This window comes from Phacochoerus africanus, chromosome 11, assembly GCF_016906955.1.
Source record: "Phacochoerus africanus isolate WHEZ1 chromosome 11, ROS_Pafr_v1, whole genome shotgun sequence".
NCBI lineage: Eukaryota > Metazoa > Chordata > Mammalia > Artiodactyla > Suidae > Phacochoerus > Phacochoerus africanus.
This window is the reverse complement of record NC_062554.1, coordinates 124,404,376-124,427,163: the sequence shown is the minus strand read 5'-3', so window position 1 is coordinate 124,427,163 and position 22,788 is coordinate 124,404,376. Positions and strand designations below refer to the sequence as shown.

Genomic DNA, 22,788 nt, shown 5'->3' with positions numbered 1-22,788 from the left:
GATAGCAGTCGGGTTGGTTGACCGCTGAGCCGTGAAGGGAACTTCCGTTTTGTGGTGTTTCATAAATACACAATACCATTCTTCCCATATGGTAACCAAGAAAATTAAGAAACAAGTCCACTAATTTTTGTGTGTTTTAGCTTCACATTTGCTGTGGAAGAAATCTTTGGCTGGCTAAGTGACTTTCCACAGTGTGCTACTTACTACCCACCAAGAAAAGACAGGCTTCCCTTTCACTCCCATCAGAGAAGGCTGCAATGGGGTGAGCCTGCATATCAGCCCCCGACCATCCTCTGCTTCTGATACCGCAGTTGGGAAACAGAGATGAGGAGAAGCAGTCCGGGGGGGGGGGAGGCAGGGGAGGCGCTGGGCGCTGTACGTATCTGGTTTTCCCATCATATCTCACCAGGGCCTGTCATCTACGGATTTTATATGATCCATCTTTCATAAAACATCTGTGCAGGGGAAAACCAATCAACTAATCTATCACACAGAGTCATCTCGATTCTCCAAACCAATGAAGAGGAGGAAGAACCCAAGAAAAGAGTGATAATCAAGAAAATTACCCTGGACTTTGAAAAGCCTATCTGCCACGTTTTCTCCTGACAGATAACAGAGCATGAGCTCTGGAGTCCAAGGGGCTAGGGCGTCTGCAGCCCTGTAACACCAGGCATTAAGATCACCCTTTTCAAAAGGCTCTACCCATCACAGAATTACGAAATAAATCATGGGACTTCCCTCCAGGCAGACGTTCCTCTGACTGCGAATGGGAGCTTATCGGTAGTGTGGACACTCTGGCACTCCTTTTTCAGCATAAATCTTGCAAACTCTGGTGACCAGTCTGGGCCTCTTGCAAGTTTGGATAGTGTCAGTCCCTGAAGGCTTAATCAGCTCTGAGTGAGCTGATGAAACTGAGTCCTAGACCTTCTCCCCCAAGAACCCAACCCCCCAACTCCACACACGGCCGGCCCGCCTGGGGAGCCAGCTGACCTCCCTCCCGACTGGAACTGACTGCGCCACATCCAGTATAGATTATTATCAACAGTTCATACGTCCTTCGCTGGGATGGCCTGACTTCTTCATCAGTGCAAACTGAAGGAGACTTGTTCAAATTAGCTGGCCTAGTTTGTCATCAAGACACATTCTCCAGCCTCCAAATCTTGTACTGGGGCTGGGGGGGGGCGCGGAACCAGAACCACCCCTTCCCTCACCCCTCCCTCATTTGCAAAAAGTTCAGGGAAGCTCTGGAAATGGGGGCGAGAGCAAGAGTGAAACAGTAAGGACATTACATTGTTCTTTGAACCAAAGGTTACAGCGAGAAACAGAAAGCTGACAATATTAAATGTGGCTAGTTAATAATTTTAGTCAGGTACCCAGGAAGGAATACTTAGAGGTTTTTTTTTTTTTTTTTTTTCACATCACTAAGATAGCTTTTAATAGGCAGAAGCAGAAACTACATGCATTGATGCTTGCTGAACAGCAAGAACTGACGCCCTATCTGCAGTCATTACATCCCTCAACAGCTTGGAAACAGCTTAAGGCTTTGGAACACGGCAGAAGAATAACCAGAAGTAATGGCAAATTGCTGTAACTTCATCATTCTACGGCTGTACCCCTTCAAAACCCAGGTAACAGGCACATCCTTAAAATCATTCCCGGAGCCAATCGTCTTGGCTTTGGCACCCTTTACGAAGGCGCTTGATTCCTGCAACAGCCCTGCCTCCCAACTCATCGACATCATGTGTAAAATGCACCCTGCCTGCAACACATGGAGGCCTTCAAATATGTTTCTCAGTTATATAATACGAGCTTTGAAGGTGAGGCCCCACACCGTTCATGCAGCAACTCATCAGCGCAGCCACAGAAAGCCGAGCAGACACGTGGGACTTACTTTGGGACCGCAGCCCAAGTCTTCTTTAACCGATAGATGGAATTGGACTGCAGGGCCGACACGATGGCCCTCAAGGACGAGAAATTCTTCAGGATTCTACATTCCTGTACGGAGAGTGATTAAAAGATAAAAGGCATTTAAATATCAATAATACAGTGAGTTGGTGGTTTCCTGTTTTAGAGCTATCACAGCTGCCATGAATTCTTACCACTAAATAGGCAGCTGTATAAATACTGAACATCAAAAAGGGACTCCTCACGCCCACCCCCGTCGCCGAAACACTTTATAGATTTTGGCACCGAAGGCTTGTTTTTCTCCCTTTAATATATTTTTTGTGTTGTTGTTACAGTTTTATGGCTTCCAGCTTTCCCAGTAAAAACACGAATGGAGGCGAGTCCACAGGGCTCTGCTAGAGAAAGCCAACTTTCTTCTTCTGGAAAGCACACGTGTACCCTCAAAATACACATGAAAGATGACTGTATCCTTTAGACCCACGAAATGAATCGGGCAGCAGCCACTTGGAGGTCAGATGGTATCAAGCGTCTCCTGACCAACCCTAGTCTGGAGAGGGGTATATAACGTGGCAATAAACCGTCACCACGAGCTGAACTTCGGCTTTTATATTCCTAGCCAAGAGGGAATATTTTTATACACATGCATTTGGTTTCAAATTGGCTTGTGCCACAATCATAAACATCCAGAAACACCTTGGTACTTCAGTGTTTCCAAAGCAACTTGAGCTTTTAAAGTAAAATTCGTTTTGGCGGTGTTTTCAAACAAAATAGAAAGAGAACAGGAAGCATTCTGGATGTCGTTTTCTGGGGAAGGGGGAAGGCTTCCTGATCTGAAACTTAAGCTATCTTTCAGAGTCTGTAGCATCCGCAGGCAGTGACCTTGGAGTCAAAGCCCTGCTGAATGACCGGCAGGGACAGTAAAGACGGTCAGGGAGAGGATCCCATTCTCAGCCAGAAGGGGGAAGGGGGCAGCATGGGGAGAGTGGACGATGCCTCGTGTCCAAGGAGATGCTTCACGCGCAGGCAGGAGGGAGTGTGACACCCCCGCTGTTTACAATCAAGTACACTATGTGAGCATGGGCTTGACTTTGTGCAGAACATCAAGGGCAAGAGGTCCCAGTGTGGTTGGGCATAAATGCACAGCCCTTAAAAGATCACTTCATGATGTCATCCTAGTCCTGAATGTGAAGGAAAAACAGCATCCTCTAACTGAGCATGCCCAAATCTGGCTACTTAAAATTATTATGCCAAACAAACAAACAAAAAACCCCAACATTTTCTTAGAGTAAATGCCGAAGTTCTTTACAAAAGTCATGCCCACTCTTTTTAAACGCCTCGATGCTTTCCCTTTATTTATAAAGAAAGAGAGTGACAGAGGGGGAAGAGAGAGCAAGCGAGCTCTGAATTATAGTGCGTTTGGAAACCAAGCCCATGAGAGCATGGTTCAACAAAGGTTCAGAATCCAAGTTATGCTCTAAAAATCAGGAAACTTGCAATAAATAAAGGAACTCAGGCCCGGCGATTTCATGCAAATTGTAATAAACATATGGAACACATTATTCAGAAAGAGGCTTAAGCTAAGGGTTTAAAGGAGTACAAGAGGCATCTGGCCCCATTTCTAGAAAAGGAGGGATCTTTGAGGAATTGTGAGGCAAAAGTAAAAATGTAGCAGGAAGGCCAGTCCAAGAAAATATAAATTCTATTAGGTCAGAAATATTTTGTGTGTGTAAAATTATCATTTTTTCAAGCATCCTCTCAATAGAAAATGACTGTGATTAATGCAGGAAAGTAAAGTAACTCCTGGCTGGAAGTCAGCTGTGAATTTTATTATTTTATTAAGTTATCTAGACAATTTCAAGGGATGAGGCCTGCTCAGCACTGGGAATCTACATCATCAAGCATTAAGAACCCTTGCCTTTTAAGCATGTGCTATGGGAGTTGGAATATTATACAACTTGTATTTCTTTTTCTTTCTTTTTTTTTTTTTGCTTTTTAGGGCCATACCCGCAGCATATGGAGGTTACCAGGCTAGGGGTCCAATCAGAGCTACAGCTGCCAACCACAGCTACAGCCACGCAGAATCCTAGTCACATCTGCGACCTCTCAGCAACACCAGGTCCTTAACCCACTGAGCAAGGCCAGGGATCAAACCCGAAACCTCACGGTTCCTAGTCAGATCTGTTTCCCCTGTGCGCCACGATGGGAACTCCCAACTTGTATTTCTTATTACCACATAAACGCACAATTTATACTTAATTTGGACCAAAAGTCATTGTCTGAGCCATATAGATGTGATATGCTTGCTACAGATTTTCTAAGCAATTGAATTGATTAAAAGTAGACAGACCTTTCTTCTGAGACATGTAGATAACTGGAAATGATATGGCATTTGTGGCCCCCAAAAAAATACATTTTCTTATCAGTATAAGAAGACAGAGAAATTCTATGCTCTATCACACTCTATTAGAACTTCTTTTGTAGCTCTTACTTATTAATAAGAAAGCTCAATTCAGAACAGGAAATGTCTAACTTGCAAAAGATAGTCTGTTTCTTCCATGTAGTAGTTTTCCATAAACTAAAAAGTCGGTGGTATCAGCCCACCTACAGACTCAAAATAAATTCTCTGGCACAATTATGGCTTTGCTATTTAATCAAAGACAGCAAAAGAGAAGGTGGGAAAAAAAAGAAAGTGTAAAAGTTTAAGCATTATTAATGCCCAGATTGGGGCTTAATGAGAAAAAATATAAAACAGGGTAGAAAACAAAATGTGTTTTAGTTAGGGTTGATCCATAGAGTCCAGAACAGAGAATGTTTACATAATAATTATTTGTCAAAATTGCTGTTAATGGCATATGGCTTTTGCTGATGTAATTGCTACTGCCTGGGGGGGGGGGGAACTTTCCCTTTTCTGAAATACCAAAAATCCATCAGTTACTCAAGGCTGAATTCAAACATCATCCCATCCATGAGCCTCCTTCCATCACCCCCAGGCAGCAGCGAGAGCTCTCCCTCCCCCACGTCCACAGTGCTTAGCTCGGAGGGCCCTGCTCCTCCTCAGCCCAGGCTGAGACAATTCCAGTAGGTCTCAGCTTCCCTGTTTGACAACAGGCTCCTGCGGGACCAAATTAATTGTGTTTAGCCTATCTACATCTCCAAAGTACATAAAATTATAGCCCAAGAGTTCCCGCTACAGCTCAGGGGTAATGAACCCGACTAGTAGCCATGAGGACAAGGGTTCAGTCCCTGGCCTCGCTCGGTGGGTTAAGGATCCTGCGTGGCCGTGAGCTGTGGTGTAGGTCACAGACGTGGCTCAGATCCCACATTGCTGTGGTGCTATGGCAAGGGCCAGCAGCTATAGCATCGATTCGACTCCTAGCTTGGGAACTTTCACATGCCTCAGGTGCGGCGCTACAAAGCAAAAAATAAACTAAAATTATAGTTCAGGAGCATTGAGGGGGTCACAAAATTCTGGGTGACTCACTGAATACTGTCCACCTTTTCTCCATCATGAAATAAGATGCTGACAAGCGAAGGTCTGGGTCATGTGACATGGAAGCAGCTGACCCAAGGGACTGGACTGACCCCCAGCAGGAGGTAATTTAGGCACAGGAACAGACTCTGGCCCTCCTGCTTCAGATATAAGGCCCTTAGACAAGCCCTTGATTAACGTGGGCTCTGTATACCTCAGCCCTTTAGATAAGAGACTTGAGATCCTGAGAAGGTACCGGCTCTTTAAGTCTGCAGAACATACAACACTTTCAGTCCTGGAAGGGTGCAGGGTAATCCTGCGATGAAGGGCTGTCCATCGGGCACGGAGGCCACCAGTGTATATCTACTGAGCATGGCGCAGAGCCAACCCTCTGTCTGTGAAAAAGCAGGCGCTCTGTCTCACCCTGAAGAGGCAGCAGTACAGGGGCCCAAGAGCAGAAAAAAATGAGCAGGGGACCACTACTTTTGAAGAGGCAAAATAAATAAAACTCCAATGTTAAGAAAGGCAACTTTTTTTCCTTACTTTGGAAGGACAACAATAAGGGTCACAAAACCCAGTGGGCCCCCCACACGTGGTCTTTTGTTCGCCTTTCAAGCAAATGGAAACATCACCCTGACGTAGCGTCTCCCAGACCTGCTAACCCCAAAGCATATTTGTAAAAAGAGAATTACGTGAGCAATGTTAATCCACTTCTCGATGATTCTGGCTCTCTGCTGAGTTCTGAGTTCTTTGCCGCCCAGGATGGTGCTGACAACGCATTTGGTGAGGGTATTAAACTGAGAGATGGTAGCGCGGATCGTAGGAGCCAAATGTTTGTTTTCCTTCTTATCCCTGCGAGACCAAATGCAGCCCAGGCAGTGGTGAGGCACGACTTTCTTGAATAGTTGCTAGAACAAAAGAGGAATTGACTTTAAGGACAACACAGACATTTCATGTGGCACAGCATGTCGTCTGTAAATTGGTATTTTGTGAACGGACGAATAATCCTTTTCTACTTGATCTGCCTCGTGGTGTTCATTTCCATGGACAAAAGTAAATACTTAATATGTTAACTTATCAGAAAAGCTCACGTAACCTTTCCAAATCTGCTCATCTGAGCGCATGGAACACAAAGACCAAAAGAAAAGTGAGATGACCAAGAACATTTGGACTTCTCTGTGTTGGAAGGAAAGCCAGGTAAAAATCTATTCTACTCATTAGCAGAAAGAAATGGCTAAGATTATTCTGACCTCAAAAACCATACCCATGGTACATTCTGGATACTCACAATCATGAACTGTGTATTCTGCATATGGATGACCACCTGAAAAGGGATTCACAGAAGCACAGGGCATGGGACACTCATCAATGTCACTAGTGCCCATTATTCAAAATGAAGACAGGGGAGTCCCCAACGTGGCTCGGCGGAAACGAATCTGACTAGCATCCATGAGGACACAGGTTCAATCCCTGGCTTTGCTCAGTGGGTTAAGGATCCGGCATTGCCGTGAGCTGTGGTGTAGGTCCACAGACCTGGCTGGGATCCCGTGTTGCTATGGCTGCAGCTGTGGTGTAGGCTGGCAACTGCAGCTCCAATTGGACCCCTAGCCTGGGAAACCCCATACGGCACAGGTGCAGCCCTAAAAAGCCAAAAAAAGACCAAAAAATAAAATAAAGTAAAAAAGACAGTAAGAAATGTATAAAAGGCAAAACTATCCAACGTCACACAGTAAAAAGAAGGAAGAGGAATTTAAGGCCTGGTTCCCAGGTCTTTGCCTAAAATATACCCACTGGTTTCCCATCTTTCTCTTACACCCTCAGTGGTGGAACAACAACAAATTTGCTGACCAAATCTGATTCTCATTTATACACCAATTCAATACAAAGATGTGTACTAAAGCGAGAACACCAGGGTTTACTTTTATGTAGACTGTCCGAGTTACTTCTGATGGTTTTTCTGCGTGCTAACTGGACGCAAACGCACTGCCCCTTTCGGTGCTGCTTTGGCTGAAGTGGTAAGTGCCGGAGAGCTGAAGCCACTGTGATCCTTACCAATGGCGCTTTCTTCTTTAACCAGCTAACACTGAGCTGTGAAATGTAACTGACGTAATCAAATATGTACAGCTAACAAAAATATTCAAACTTCAAAAGACCAGGAAGCCCATGTGGAAATGAGCTGCGGAGACAGGCACATGTGGATTCAATGAATTTATTTCATCCTAACTTATACTTTGACCCCTTTACAATCCTCCAAATAAACAGTTCAGATCTTGAAATATTTATGAGTCTAAAGGCAGGGAAATACCCATGGAACTGGATAGATTTTGTTGCCCTTGGATTAGAATTCTTATTTCCCTCTGGGTATTGAGTGCCAAAAAAAAAAGCACCTTTGCCCAGAATTGTAAGAAGAGCTTAGGCCTGGAGTTCCCATCATGGCTCAGTGGTTAACGAACCCGACTAGGAACCATAAGGTTGCGGGTTCGATCCCTGGACTAGCTCAGTGGGTTAAGGATCCGGCGTTGCTGTGAGCTGTGGTGTAGGTTGCAGATGCCACTCGGACCCCGTGTTGCTGTGGCTGAGGCGTAGGCCGGTGGCTATAGCTGGATTGGACCCCTAGCCTGGGAACTTCCATATGCCGTGGGAGCGGCCCTAGAAAATGCAAAAAGACAAAAAAAAAAAAAAAAGAAGAGCTTAGGCCTGAATTATTCCAGATGACTGATGCAAATCACATCTTCACTCTGCACATCCAGGCACAGCCTCTCTCAAGGATTGGGAAAAGACTTAAATCACATTACCCGACGACCCTCCCCAGGGCCACCGGTACTGTCATGCCCCGTGTTTTAAGGAGAAGCACATCTGAGGCACAAAGAGAAGACATACCGCATCCATGTAGGTCAGCTGCTCAGCCACCAGGTCTTCGGAGAAGCACGTGAATTCTGCAGACCCGCCACCGTCCGGTTCCCCCTCCTCCTCCAGGCTGAGGGAGATAGTGTTGGGAAACCCATCTGTTCACAGGTAGAAAAACATCAGTAATTTGGTGCCACTGCGTATGACCTTGTTTGCAGAGTCAAAATGGACTTCTTTAATTTAGAAAGAAGTGGGCTGAGCCTTTAGAAAATCCATAGGAAGAGAGCAACAAGCACAATAATCTCAGGGAAATGAAGGTCTCCTCCATCTCTGCTTGTTCCTAAGGCTTTGTTAGGCTCCGAGGCCTCACGTTGTCACCTGGGTAAACCACTGGTTCCTTGGCCAAGGACAGAACCAGATAGGCAAAGTCCAGAGAAGCAAAGCTGGGTTACCTTCAGACCGATGCCCTCATCTGGGGCTCCCTCAAGCCCTCTGCTCAGGTCAAGCACTAATCCAGCTATTTCCTAAACCCACCATGCAATTCCTAGTTATGGGGCCATTTACAACGGGAAGCCTTCAAGGACTGGGCATGAAGGCAAGCCGGCTTTGGGGAGTTACATGGGCCATTTTGGTGTCAGAAATGCTGATGAAGTTCTCAGAATTCTCAAAAAGCCCTTAGAACCTCAAAACGTTAGGAGTACCTTTCAGCTTCCACTGAAGACATGGGGGAAGGAAAAAAAAAACCTCACTACCTAGGACTCCAGATCAAGAGCAGAAGCACTCAGCACATGGAACGGGACTGCTCGTCTTCATTTTGGAAGACTGTGGAATTGGAGGAGGTTCACCTGAGTGCCTCCCTATCCTCCCTCCCCTGGAGACCTCTCCGATGCCCAGCTTGTTCCCCAATCTCATCCCCTCTCACCCTCCTTGCTCTCTTGCCTGTCAAACCTGTTCTCAAAAAGAAAACTCTAGTGGCATTCAGTTAGATCTTAGCAGACCTTTAAAGGAAGGTGTTACTAGTCCTCTGGAATGTTTACATTGTACGCCTCCAGGAAATGAAGACTTTCAGGCATCTTGGATCCAGTTGGGGTGGTCTTTTCTTAGTTTCCTAGGACCCTACATCACGTCCCCTGTCGGAGCATCATGTGGCTATCTGTCCACCCTGGTGACAGGTATGCGATTTAAGGCTGGCCCTCTCAGCCTGGAGTCGAAGGTTCCGATGTGAATGGGTTGGGTCCTGACTGGGGAAGGCAGGACTGGGGTCTGGGACATGAACAGGCGTGAGCTAAAGAAAGCTGAAACCGCATGATTTTACCACTCTGCCTCCACATAATTCTAGCTGTCACTCATTTGGTGGAGGAATAAGACATCGAAAATACCAAAGGTTCAGAATGAGCCTCTCGACCCTCCTGCTGGCCACGGTACATAAATCTAAGCCGGTCACTCTGTGACGCAGAGGCTGGCTCACTCCAGCCAAGGACTCTACGTGCTAAGGCTTGATCTCATTCATTCTATACTCGTAGTGGCCAGCTATGTGCCTTGGATGTTGATGTGCATGAGGGTTACATGGTCCTTTCTCTCTGAGGTCCAGTCCGTGCTTTCAGCGTCTCAGCTTTGCACTCTCTTCCAGAGATAAGTAGGTAAAAACGTGAAGCGACATTTTGCTTGGGGAAAAAAACCCACAGGAGAGCTCGTTTGCTTTTGCCAGCATGAAATTGGGTAAAAATAAGCACACGGCAAGCAAGCTCTTAAAACGTTTTCAGGAATGATTCCTGTACTTAATAAACAGAGAGTTTAGAGCTTTCTTGATTAAAAATTTCCAAACACAGGGGAAAAAAAAAAATGCATTCCTGGGATTGCCTAAAGCCTTTCCAAAGTCAGGCCATCTCCCTCTGCCCGGCCTCAGCCTGCCAAATGAGCTGGCCTCCCAGTCCTCTTGGAAACAATGAACGACCGGTCCCACCGGTTCCCCAATTAGGCCTGGAGCCAAGGGCAGCCCCCGTGGGCAGAGCTGGGCTGGAAGCACATATCCACTCCAGCACAAAGACAGGCGGGGGAGGCCCTGAAGGGAGTGGAGGTCCGGCATCCGAACATTGCCGGCAGATGAAGTCATCCGAGATACAGAGCACTTGGCAGTCAGCTTCCAATGATGCAATGGCATTTTCCCCTCTGTGGTCCCCCACACATAAAAAAAAAAAAAAATTCAACAGGTACTGTTTGGAGTTTAAGCTTCTTTTCTCTGGCACGGATGCTGCCCCACCCCCACCCCCCCATGGGTGTTGAGGAATCATTTCCTTTCTCTCGCTGAGGAATCTGGGTGTCCCTTCAGGGAAATGACTGTCAGAAGCTCTAAGTGGGTCAGCCGCCAGGGCACCCATCACCCAGCCAGCCAGTGAGGGGATGAAGCATCATGCTGACGGGCCGTCCAAACCTCTTTCTGACTTTCTTCAAAGCCTGATAGTTCCTAGCAGCTCATGACCTGCAGTGGTGGCCCTTCGTCTGTCCTTGAAAACAGGCAGTCAATTCCTCAGAGAGGAAAAAACAGCCACAGAAACCGCCTTTTGATGAGGCCACTGGGGATGCGAAACGACAGGCATCTGTCCCCGCGAGAGACAGACGACAGCGATGCTTTCCAGCTGAAGGAGAAACATCTTTGCTGAGCCTTCTGAGCTTCTGCGAGGCCAGGAGCAGAACTGAATTTCAGTCCTTGCCTGCTGAATGGGGGCGGCGGGCTGTGGCGGCTTTTCATTTGACAGAAGGAGGAACCACTCAGGTCGATAATGGAAAGCAAATTCCGGTTCAGCGAGGTATGTGATGACAAAGAGAGGGGCGAGAGCACCTTTCTGAGCCTCTGTTTCCACAGCTTTTTCATCTACAGCGAGGGAGTCTGACTGGGTGGTCTTGAATATGCCCTTGGCCCTAAAAAGCTCTACAGGCCCTGAATCAGCACTTCAGTAACCTTGAGACTTTTACACCCACTCCCGCCAGCCCTCGGGCGGCTTGTCCCGAGGGAAACCAAGGCCCTCTATTAAATAAGTACACAAAGAACATTCCCTACAGTTCCTCAGGCCGGAGGTGTGCAGAACCAGAGTCTAACATCTTCCCTGGACTCTGACAGGTACTCACTGTCGGTTTCTACTTCTTGCTTGCGAAACTGCTCCAGAAGATTCTGTGCTCGTCTCTCCGGGTCAGAGCCTGGCATCATCTGCTTGAGATACTCCAGGAGTTTCTGTAAGCAGGGGAAGTGAGGTGGCTCTCGGAAGTCCTCCGCACACTGGTCAAGCCAGGCTCTCAGGATGGAGGCGATGGCACTGAGAAAGACACAGGGAAAGTCACTGCACCCAGCTGGCTGTGGAGATGCCAAGCCAGCCCTGGCCACCCGGCTGCCCTGGGCAGGCCTCGGCAAAACTTGCCAGGCTGACAGTTTGCCTCAACGTTCCTGGCCGTATCAGTTACGTTAAAGCATTTGAAAATTGATTCTGACTACCTTTTATTATTGTAAGTGGTGGCTGGGAAACAGGGAAAAGACTGATACTTTAAAAAAAAAAAAAAAAAAAAGAGGACCATAAACTTTGGAAAAACCGATACAAGGCCAAAAAAAAAAAAAAAAAAAAGATACACAGAAAGATTTAGTGAGTCCTGCAATGACTTCAAAGTAATCTGTATACAAGATTATGTGTTTCCAATTCTGGGTTCACTCAAGTCAGAGACCACAAAATCTACGTACTAACATTTTAGGAAATAACTGACCGAGGCCAGAAATCTGATGAAAGGGCGGGCCTACGTTTAGGAAAGACAAGTGTATAAATCTAATTTTACAAAGATCACCCAGGGTTTCAGCATAGCACCAAAAATGTCCTCACAAAATTATCCTTTTGCGGGAGTTCCCTTCATGACACAGTGGAAATGAATCCGACAAGTATCCATGAGGATGCAGATCCGATCCCTGGCCTTGCTCAGTGGGTTAAGGATCTGGCGTTGCTGTGAGCTGTGGTGGAGGTGGCAGATGTGGCTCGGATCCCGCATTGCTATGGCTGAGGCATAGGCCAGCAGCTCTAGCTCCCATTCGATCCCTAGCCTGGGAACTTCCATATGCTGCAGATGCGAGCTTAAAAAGACAAAATATATATATACATCTATCTCCTTTTGCTTTTTAAATTACCAGAGGACAATGGGTTTTGTGTGGGAGAAACAGTGTAAGTAGGTTCTGAAAGGTAAAGAGAAAAACTTGATAAGCAAAGCCAGTCACTGAAGGTGAATTCCTCTAGCGGCTCAGCGGAGTCCACCTAGGGTGAAACAGGGACCGGGGCACAAAAGGAGACGGGGCATTGGGTGGGCACAGTTCCCCGCAGACAGGTTACTAATGACATGAGCTTGTTCTCTTTGCGATAGTGGCAGCTCCTCACTCGAAGGAAGAGACGAACAGCTGATGGACAAAAAGGATGTTCCGTGGGTTATTATTCTACTTTCTGTATTCAAAGACGACTTTACAGCTGCTCCTGAGTCAGGCCCGTGCTGGTCTGTGTCCCATGGAGAACACGGGACTTTGCCTCAGGAGTGACCAGCCACCCCCAGACAAGGCGTATATCCATTGATGATGTCTGGAGAAGACGACCAGGACTATAATTCAATCGATGCATGCTTTATTGACAGAGATGAGATGCTTTCATCTAGCTACAGACCTAATTAAACTTTTTCAGGGGAAAACAATTTTGTCAGCAAATTTTAAAATTATCATCTAATTATACCTCAAACAAATCGTTTGCTTAGTTAACAAACTATAAAGAAACTGAGACGTATTGTGATGCACGTATATGAAACTGTAGGCTGGGCTTTGACAGGTGTCTCCAAATTTCACAGGTCTCAGTTTCACAGCAGAGAGCTGGACTATGATCAAGGCATAAACACATCCAAAGCCAATTTAATGCTTAACTTTTGGAACCGAAGTACAAACACAGAAGGAAAATTAATTAACTGCTTTCACTGCTGTGGAGATCACTGTTTCACTAATACAGACATGAAGATATTTGGAACTGTAATGTTCACATATCGACAGCAGAAATAGGTGACATAAAACCATCAGTTAAAGCTGGAATTTAAAACCACAGAAATAATTCAATTATGTTCTAAGTTTTAATCCAGATTAAATAAAAAGATAAAAGTTTTATTCCCATGCAGAAAGCTACAAGAAATTAGTCTGGGCTCTGGGACTAAATGAAAGCATGAGTAAAATGAAATTAATGAACTTAACAGTGGGTGAACCTTCAATACTTGGTTCACTTGTTACATCATCTGTTAGTGTGACTATTTCTCCCCCCGCCCCCAACATTCATATGTTGAAGCCCTAACCCTCCCTAAAATAACAGACTTTAATCTTTTGACAGCCCACACTGAGCACTCATTATTTCTCCTTTCTTCATCAAAACCAAATATTGTGAACTGAAGAAGAAAATGACGAAGTGGCATTCTAATATTTCATCTTTATAAGGAAGATGGCTTTCTCTATGAATAATTTCCCTTCTTCACTGACAAGGACTGAGCCCAGAACAAGAATGGGCAAATAGGTGGGGTAAAAGCCTAGAACACAGGAAAACCTGATGTTTGTATGCATTAGAGGGACTCTTATAAAACAGATTTGCACTTCTCAAAAGAAGGATGATTATTTAGTCTAATCAGTACTATTACTCTCTTAAATTTTTTTTTGGTCACAAAACACAGCAGCTTGATGTGGGATCTCAGTCCCCAGACCAGGAACTATGAAAGCACTGAATTCTAACCACCAGACCACCAGGGAACTCCTCATTTAATTTAATCAGTACTATTACTCTCTTAAATTTTTTTTGGTCACAAAACACAGCAGCTTGATGTGGGATTTCAGTCCCCAGACCAGGAACTATGAAAGCACTGAATTCTAACCACCAGACCACCAGGGAACTCCTCATTTAATATTTTTTAATATTCCAGTGAGAAAATACTCTTTCCATGACACTGATAAAAAAAAATGGTTATAGAGAGATGATGATTCACTTCACACGACTTAAAATCACAAAAAGCCTCCAACCAACAATGTGACCAGCAACCCCACGACCCTAATAGCTCTTCAGAGGTTTGTAACTTAAAAGAAAACCCAGGTATAAATCCAAAATTATAGTCAAAAACAGACATTAAAAAATATTAACATATTATTTACTCCATTTATCCCTATAATTATTAGTTTTAAAATTACATAACTGATTATTCTTGAAAAACGGGTAAATGTTACAAATGTGTATAAACTAAAACAAAATATCTAACCCCCACACTTCATTCTAATCCTATTCCCATGACTTTGTGTTAATAGCCTGGAGTATAACCTTCCAGACATTTCCATGGATGTGTATATATATTTAAATAGATGTAACATGGAGGAGGAGTGATCGAGAGAGCAGAGTAGGACATGGAGCTCACCTCCTTCCGAAACAAACACATCAAAAGTACATCTACATGTGGAACATCCACTGAATGCTCATAGAAGACCTCACATTTCTGAAAGGGCAAGAAAATCTTCATGTAACTGGGTAGCACAAAAGAAAAAAGGAAAAAAAGAGAGAAAGAGAAAAGAATCAAGACAGGACCTGTGCCCTGGGAGGAAGCTGTGAAAGTGGAATGGTTCTCACACCCTAGAAAGTCCCCTCATTGGCAGGGAGATCAGTTGGGATGGAGAGGGAGCTGAGGAGCCTCAGAGGAGAGGGCAGCAACCAGTGTACAGAAGGCAAAACTGAGAGAGACCTGCACAGGTGGTCGGTACCTCCACTTGCTCTCCCTAGCCTAAGACACTTGTTCTCTGTGATGGGAAGGGGCTGGGTACTGAAGCTCAGGCTCCAGAGGTCAGACTTAGAGATGACTGGGGTTAGCTATGCAGAGACTGCATGAAGGGGCTGGAGTATGAGGTGCCACAACTCAGAGTATACATGGAAGAAGCCTGGTCCTATAACAGAGGCAAGGTGCCATTGTTGGGGAGCATGTAAAGAAAAGCGTGGGACCATCATAGGAGCTTCTTTCCCCAGGCACTCTCAGGCAACAGGACACAGCCTACACAGTTCACAACACATGAATCACTGCCCCTGCTGGCACAGGCCCTGAGAATGTGCATGGGCCACCCCACCTACATTCTCCCTATAAGCAGGTAACAGCCAGCACATGCTGAGCAAAGAGGCCATAAGCATCCAAACTAAAAGTAGCCCTCATGCCAAAAATACTAAACCCAAAGAAGCTATACAGGGATGCCCCCACCTATAAGTAACTTTCCAAGACCACAAAACTCATAGAGTAAGAGAAATACAAGTAAAATGAAGAAGCAGAAGGACAACTCTCAGTTAAAAGACCAAGAGAAATTCCCCGAAGGAACGAAAAATGAAATAGACTTCTTTGGTATAACAGACACTGAGTTCAAAAAGGAGATGATGAAAATACTGAAGGAAAGAAAGGCTATTGACAGAAATACAGATTACTGTAAAAAGGAACCAGAAATTATAAGGAGAAGCAAGAAAAAAATCAGAAAATTCATTTGCCAAGATGAAAGCTGAGCTAAAGGCAACGTTTAGCAGAATGAATAATGTAGAAGAATGAATAAGTGATCTGAAAGATGGGATAATTAAGATAAAAAATCACCCAGTCAGGACAGCAGACAGAAAGCCAAATTGAAAAAAAAATGAAATTGATACAAGAGACATATGGGAAAATACAAAGCTTGCCAATCTATGCATAATAGGGATTCCAGAAAGAGAAGAAAGAAAAAAGGGGATTAAAAGTGTATTTGAAGAAATGATGGCTGAAAAATTCCCAAACCTAAAGAAGGAAACAGATATCCATATTCAGGAAGCATAGAGGGTCCCAAAGAAGATGAACCTAAATGGACCTATACCAAGACATATTATAATAAAAATGATAAAAGTTAGAGATGATTCTAAAAACAGCAAGAGAAAAACAAAGAGTTAATTACGTGGGAGCCCTCATAAGGCTGTCAACTGATTTCTCTACAAAAATGCTGCAGGCTGGAAGGGTGTGACAAAATATATTCAAAGTATTAAAGGGGAAAAATCTGCAACCCAGAATGCACTACCCATCAAAATGATCATTTAGAATAGAAAGAGAGATAAAGAATTTCTTGGAGTTTCCCAGTGGCTCAGTGGGTTAAGGATCCAGTACTGCACTTCTGTGGCTCTGGTTACAACCGTGGTGTGGGTTCAATCCCTGGCACAGGAACTTCTGCATGCCACAGGTGCAACAACAATGACAAAAAAGAATTTCTCAGACAAGCAAAAACTAAAAGGAAACAGCAATACTAAATCTATCCAAAAAGAAATACTGAAAGGTCTTCTCTAAATAAAAAAGAAGCAAGAAGACATAAGGAAGAGGAAATCATGGTTGGAAAGTAAATCACCTAAATAAGCCAGTATATATAGAACACAAAGAAAAAAATCTATTTGTGAAAGTGATGATAAACCTAAAGAACAGTAAAAGGATACACATGAAGATGTAAAAGAGGATTAAAGTTTGTTTGGAAGTACAAAAGACCCAGAATAGCCAAAGACATCCTGAAAAAGAAAAATGGAGCTGGAGGAATCAGGCTCCCAGACTTCAGACTATACTACAAAGCAACAGTCGTCAAAACTGCATGGTACTGGCACAAAGACAGAAATATAGATCAGTGGAACAGGATAGAAAGCCCAGAATTAAACCCATGCACTTACAGCCAACTAATCTATGACAAAGGAAGCAAGACTATACAATGGAGAAAGGACAGCTTGTTCAATAAGTGGTACTGGGAAAATTGGACAGCCACATGGAAAAGAATGAAATTAGAACACTCCCTAACACCATACACAAAAATAAACTCCAAATGGATTAAAGACCTAGATATAAGACCAGACACTATCAAACTCCTAGAGGAAAACATAGGCCAAACACTCTCTGACATAAACGACAGCAACATCTTCTCAGATCCACCTATCAGAGTACTGACAATAAAAAGAAAAATAAACAAATGGGACCTACTCAAACTTCAAAGTTTCTGCACAGCAAAGGAAACCCTAAACAACACAAAAAGACAACCCACAGAATGGGAGAAAATCTTTGCCAATGAATCGACTGACAAGGGATTAATCTCCAAAATTTATAAACAACTTCTGCAGCTCCATACCAAAAAAACAAACAACCCCATCCAAAAATGGGCAGAAGTCTAAGCAGACATTTCTCCAAAGAAGACATACAGATGCCGAGAAACACATGAAAAGATGTCCAGCATCATTCATTATTAGAGAAATGCAAATCAAAACCACGATGAGGTACCACCTTACACCAGCCAGAATGGCCATCATCCAAAAGTCTACAAACAATAAGTGCTGGAGAGGGTGTGGAGAAAAAGGAACCCTCGTACACTGTTGGTGGGATTGTAAATTGGTGCAACCACTGTGGAAAGCAGTATGGAGATTCCTCAGAAAACTAAACATAGAACTACCATTGGATCCAGCAACCCCACTCCTGGGCATCTATCCAGAGAAAACCATGACTCGCAAAGACACATGTACTCCAGTGTTCATTGCAGCACTATTTACAATAGCCAAGACATGGAAACAACCTAAATGCCCATCAACAGAGGAGTGGCTCCAGAAGATGTGGTACATATACACAATGGAATATTACTCAGCCATCAAAAAGAACGAAATACCGGCATTTTTAGCAACATGGATGGACCCAGAAATGATCATGCTAAGTGAAGTCAGCCATACAATGAGACACCAACATCCAATGCTTTCACTGACATGTGGAATCTGAAAAAAGGACAGACGGAACTTCTTTGCAGAACAGATGCTGACTCACAGACATTGAAAAACTTATGGTCTCCGGAGGAGACAGTTTGGGGGGTGGGGGGATGTGCTTGGGCTGTGAGATGGAAATCCTGTGAAATCAGATTGTTATGATCATTATACAACTACAGATGTGATAAATTCATTTGAGTAATAAAAAAAAATTTTAAAAAAGAAGATGTAAAAGAGGACATCAAAATCATAAATAAAATGTGGTGGACGAGAGTAAGAAAGTATAGATTCTTTTTTTTTTTTTTTCTTTAAGAATGCTTATATGACTAACATCCTAAAGCAAGTAGATATAGAAAGGGGTGAACATACTTGAAAAAAAGGGTAACCACAAATAAAAAACATACAATAGATTCACAAATACCTAAAAGAAGAGAGCACAAGCATAACATAAAAGGAAATCTTCAAACCACAAAAAGGAAACAAAGAAACATCAACTTGAAAACAAGGCTTAAAATGCCAATAAATACATATTTATCAATAATTACCTTAAATGTTAACAAACTAATATGCCAATCAAAAGACAGAGAACAGCAAACTGGATTTAAAAAAAAAGACACAGAATGCAAACTGGATTAAGAGCCTACAACATGCTGCTTACAAGAGACCCACTTTGGGCAAAGAACACAAAGAGAAAAAAAAAAAGAAAGAAAGTGAAGAGATAGGGATAGATATTTCATGCAAATGTAAATGACAAGAAAATGAGAACTGCAATACTCATAGACAAAATAGGCTTTAAAACAAAGGCCATAAAGACAGACAAAGATGGACACTATATAATGATAAGAGGATCAATACAAAAAGAGGATTTAGCTCATCAACATATATGCAGCTAATATAGGATCACCCAATACATAAAATAAATACTAACAGACATAAAGAAAGAAGTAGATGAGAATTCAGTAATAGTACAAGACTTTAACACACCACTCATATCAATGGACAGAGATTCTAGAAAGAAAATCAATAAAGTAACAGAGATCCTAAATAATAGCCTTAATTGATATCTTCAAGACATTACAGCCAAAAAGCCAAGAATACATATTTTTTTCAAATGCACATGGAACATTCTCTAGGATTGACCACATACTAGGGCATAAAGCAAACTACAACAAATTTAAAAGTACAGAAATTATTTCAAGCATCTTGTCTCACCACAATGGCATGAAACTAGAAATCAACCACAGAAAAAGAAATGAGAAAAAAATACATGGATACTAAACAACATGTTTCTACAAAACCAATGGATCAATGATGGAATCAAAGACCAAATAAAAAAATACTTTGCAACGAATGACAATGAAAACACAACCATACAAAATCTATGGGATACATCAAAAGCAGTTCTTAGAGGGACTTCATAGTGATACAGGCTTTCTTTAAGAAACAAGAAAACCTCACATAAACAATATAACTCACCACCTCAAAGAATTAGAAAAAGAACAACAACAAAAAAAACCTAAAGTCAGTGGAAAAGGAGATACCAAAGATGAGAGAGGAAATAAATAAAATAGAGATTAAAAAAATAGAAAAAAAATCAATAAAACTAAGAGCTGGTTCTCTGGAGTAAACAAAATTGACAAACCTCTGACAGACTCACCAAGAAGAAAAGAGAGAAGAATCATATAAACAAAATAATAAATGAAAGAGGAAAAATCACAACTGATACTGCAGAAATACAAAAAAAACCGATGAGATTATGAACAATTTATGCCAACAAATTCAACAACATAGAAGAAATGAACAACTTTCTAGAAACATACAGCCCACCATAACTGCATCAAAAGCAAAGAGATAACTTGAAATGGACTAATCACTGGAAGTAAAATAGAATCTGCAATTAAAAAGAAAAAACTCCCCTCCAAACAAAAGTCCAGGACCAGTTGGTTTCACAGGAACATTCTACCAAACATACAAAGAACTTATACCAATTCTTTTCAAACCTTTCCAAAAAACCCAAAAGGAGGAAACACTCCCAAAGACCTATGAAGCCATCATCACCCTGATAACAAAATCAGACAAAGACACTACCAAGAAAGAAAACTACAGGCCAATATCCTTGATGAATACAGATACAAAAATTATCAACGAAATATTAGCAAACCAAATCCAATAACACATTAAAAAAGATCATACACTATGACCAAGTGTAATCTATCCCAGGTTCACAAGGATGGTTGAATATATGCAAATCAGTGATACACCACATAAACATAAGACAAAAATCACATAATCATTTCAACAGATGTAGAAAAAGCATTTGACAAAATTCAACATCCCTTCATGATAAAAAACTCTTAGCAAAATGGGTAGAGAGGGAATACATGTCCATATAATAAAAGCTATTTATAACAAAACCCACAGCCAATATAATACTCAGTGGTAAGAAGCTGAAAGTCTCACCACTAAAATCTGGAATAAGACAAAGATGCCCACTCTCACCTCTTCTATTCAACGTGGTATTGGAAGTCATAGTCACAGCAATCAAACAAGAAAAAGAAGTAAAAGTGTCTAAATTGGAAAGGGAAAGGTAAAATTGTCATTATATGAAGATGACATGATATATATAGAAAACCCTATAACACCCCCCCCCAAAAAAAAACCTATTAGAATTGATAAACAAATTTAGTTAAGGTAGCAGGATACAGGATTAACAAAAAGAAATTGGTTGCAATAGTTACACTAACAATGAAATATCAAAAAGGGAATGTGAAAAACAATATCTTTTAAAATCTCACCCCCCAAAATAAAATACTTAGGAATAAACCTGACCAAGGAGGTATAGGACTTCTACAATGAGAACTATAAAACATTAATAATAGAACTGAAGAGGATTCAAAGAAATGGAAAGATATCCCATGCTCTTGTTAGAATTGATATTGTTAAAATGGCCATACTACCCAAAGCAATCTATATATTTAAATGCAATCTCTATCAAATTACCTATGACATTTTTCATAGAACTAGAACGAACAACCCCCAAACTCATATGGAACCACAAAAGGCCCAGAATTGCCAAAGTAATCCTGAAGAAAAAGAACAAACCAGGAGGCATAACCCTCCCAGATTCCATTCAATACTACAAACCTATAGTAATCAAAACAGCATGGCATTGGCACAAAAACAGACATATGGATAAATGGAACAGAATAGAGAGCTTAGAAATAAACCCACACATATATGGTCAACTCATCTTCAACAAAGGAGGCAAAAATATACAACAGGGAAAAAAAAATCTCTCCAGCAAGCGGTGTTGGGCAAGTTGGACAGCCACATGTAAATCAATGAAGTTGAACACACACTCATACCATACACAAAAAGAAACTCAAAATGGCTTAAAGACTTAAACATAATGCATAAAACCATAAAACCCTTAGAAGAGAGCATAGGCAAAACTTTCTGTGACACAAATCCTACAATGTTAGGTCAGTCTCCCAAGGCAATAGAAATAAAAAATAAACAAATGAGACATAATCAAACTAAAAAGCTTTTGCACAGCAAAGGAAACCATAAACAAAATGAAAAGACAATCTACAGAACGGGAGAAAATACCTGCAAACAATGCAACCAAAAAGGGCTTAATTTCCAAAATACACAAACAACTCAACAATAACCAAAAAACCCACAACCCAAATGAAAAATGGACAGAAGACTTAAATAGACACTTCTCTAAAGAAGACATACAGATAGCCAACAGGCACATGCAAAGATGCTCAACATCGCTATTTATTAGAGAAGTGCAAAATCAAAACTACAATGAGGTACCACCCCACACTGGTCAGAATGGCCATCATTAACAAGTCTACACATATCAAATGCTGAGGAGGGTGTGGAAAAAAAAGAAACCTTCCTACACTGGTGGTGGGAATGTAAGTTGGTACAGCCACTATGGAAAACAGGAGCCTCAGGAAATCAAAACTCGAACTACAATATCATCCAGCTATCACACTCCTAGGTATATAACCAGACAAAACTGTAATTCAAAAAGATACGTGCACCCCCTATGCGCATAGGAGGACTATTTACGATAGCCAAGACAGAGAAACAACCTAAACATACATGGACAAATGCATGGATAAAGAAGATGTGCTACATATATACATATAATGGAATACTCCTAAGCCATAAAAAAGAATGAAATAATGCCATTTGCAGCAACATGAGCAACATGGATGGCCTTAGAGATTATCATACCAAGTGAAAAAAGCTAGAGAAAGAAAATTATCATATGATATTACTTATAAATGGACTCTAAAAAATGTAAATGAACTTATTTACAAAACAAAGAGACCCACAGACATAGAAAACAAGCTTGTGTTATTGCTTCTCAGCCTTTTGGCTAAGATCACGTGTTGGAAATGAACTTATATTTATCAAAAGGAACAACTCTCCATCCACCACCTCTGGCTCTCACTGCTTTTCAGGGTTATGTAGAGTCCCCTGCATGCATGCCATCGTTAATCTAAGTATTCTACCAGTGCGCAAGTATTTAAGTTATCCTTAGGTTCTCAAAATTACAACTATGAAATGTATATCCTTGTTTCCATCTCCGTGTACTTGTGTGTTTCAATAAGGCACATCACACAGAACTGACTTCCATGGAAAGCTGCAGCCTCAGAAGGCCTGGGGGCGTTCTGAAGGGGTACCTTAACCCAGACTGGACCTGCCCTTAGGTGCACGTTTTGTCCTCCTCAGACTGCTATTTTTAAC

General features: G+C 42.3%; 1 protein-coding gene across 2 annotated transcripts in view; it reads right to left on the bottom strand.

The window, feature by feature from the left end:
- The window catches only part of RGL1 (ral guanine nucleotide dissociation stimulator like 1), a 291,186-nt gene that overhangs the window by 35,328 nt on the left and 233,070 nt on the right, over positions 1–22,788 (bottom strand). For both annotated transcript variants that reach the window (XM_047754302.1, XM_047754301.1), the window contains 4 exons: positions 11,348–11,532; positions 8,255–8,379; positions 6,067–6,282; positions 1,892–1,995 (listed from right to left, as the gene is read on the bottom strand). In XM_047754302.1, the coding sequence (XP_047610258.1) occupies positions 1,892–1,995; positions 6,067–6,282; positions 8,255–8,379; positions 11,348–11,532 (630 nt within the window). The remainder of the gene's footprint in view (positions 1–1,891; positions 1,996–6,066; positions 6,283–8,254; positions 8,380–11,347; positions 11,533–22,788) is intronic.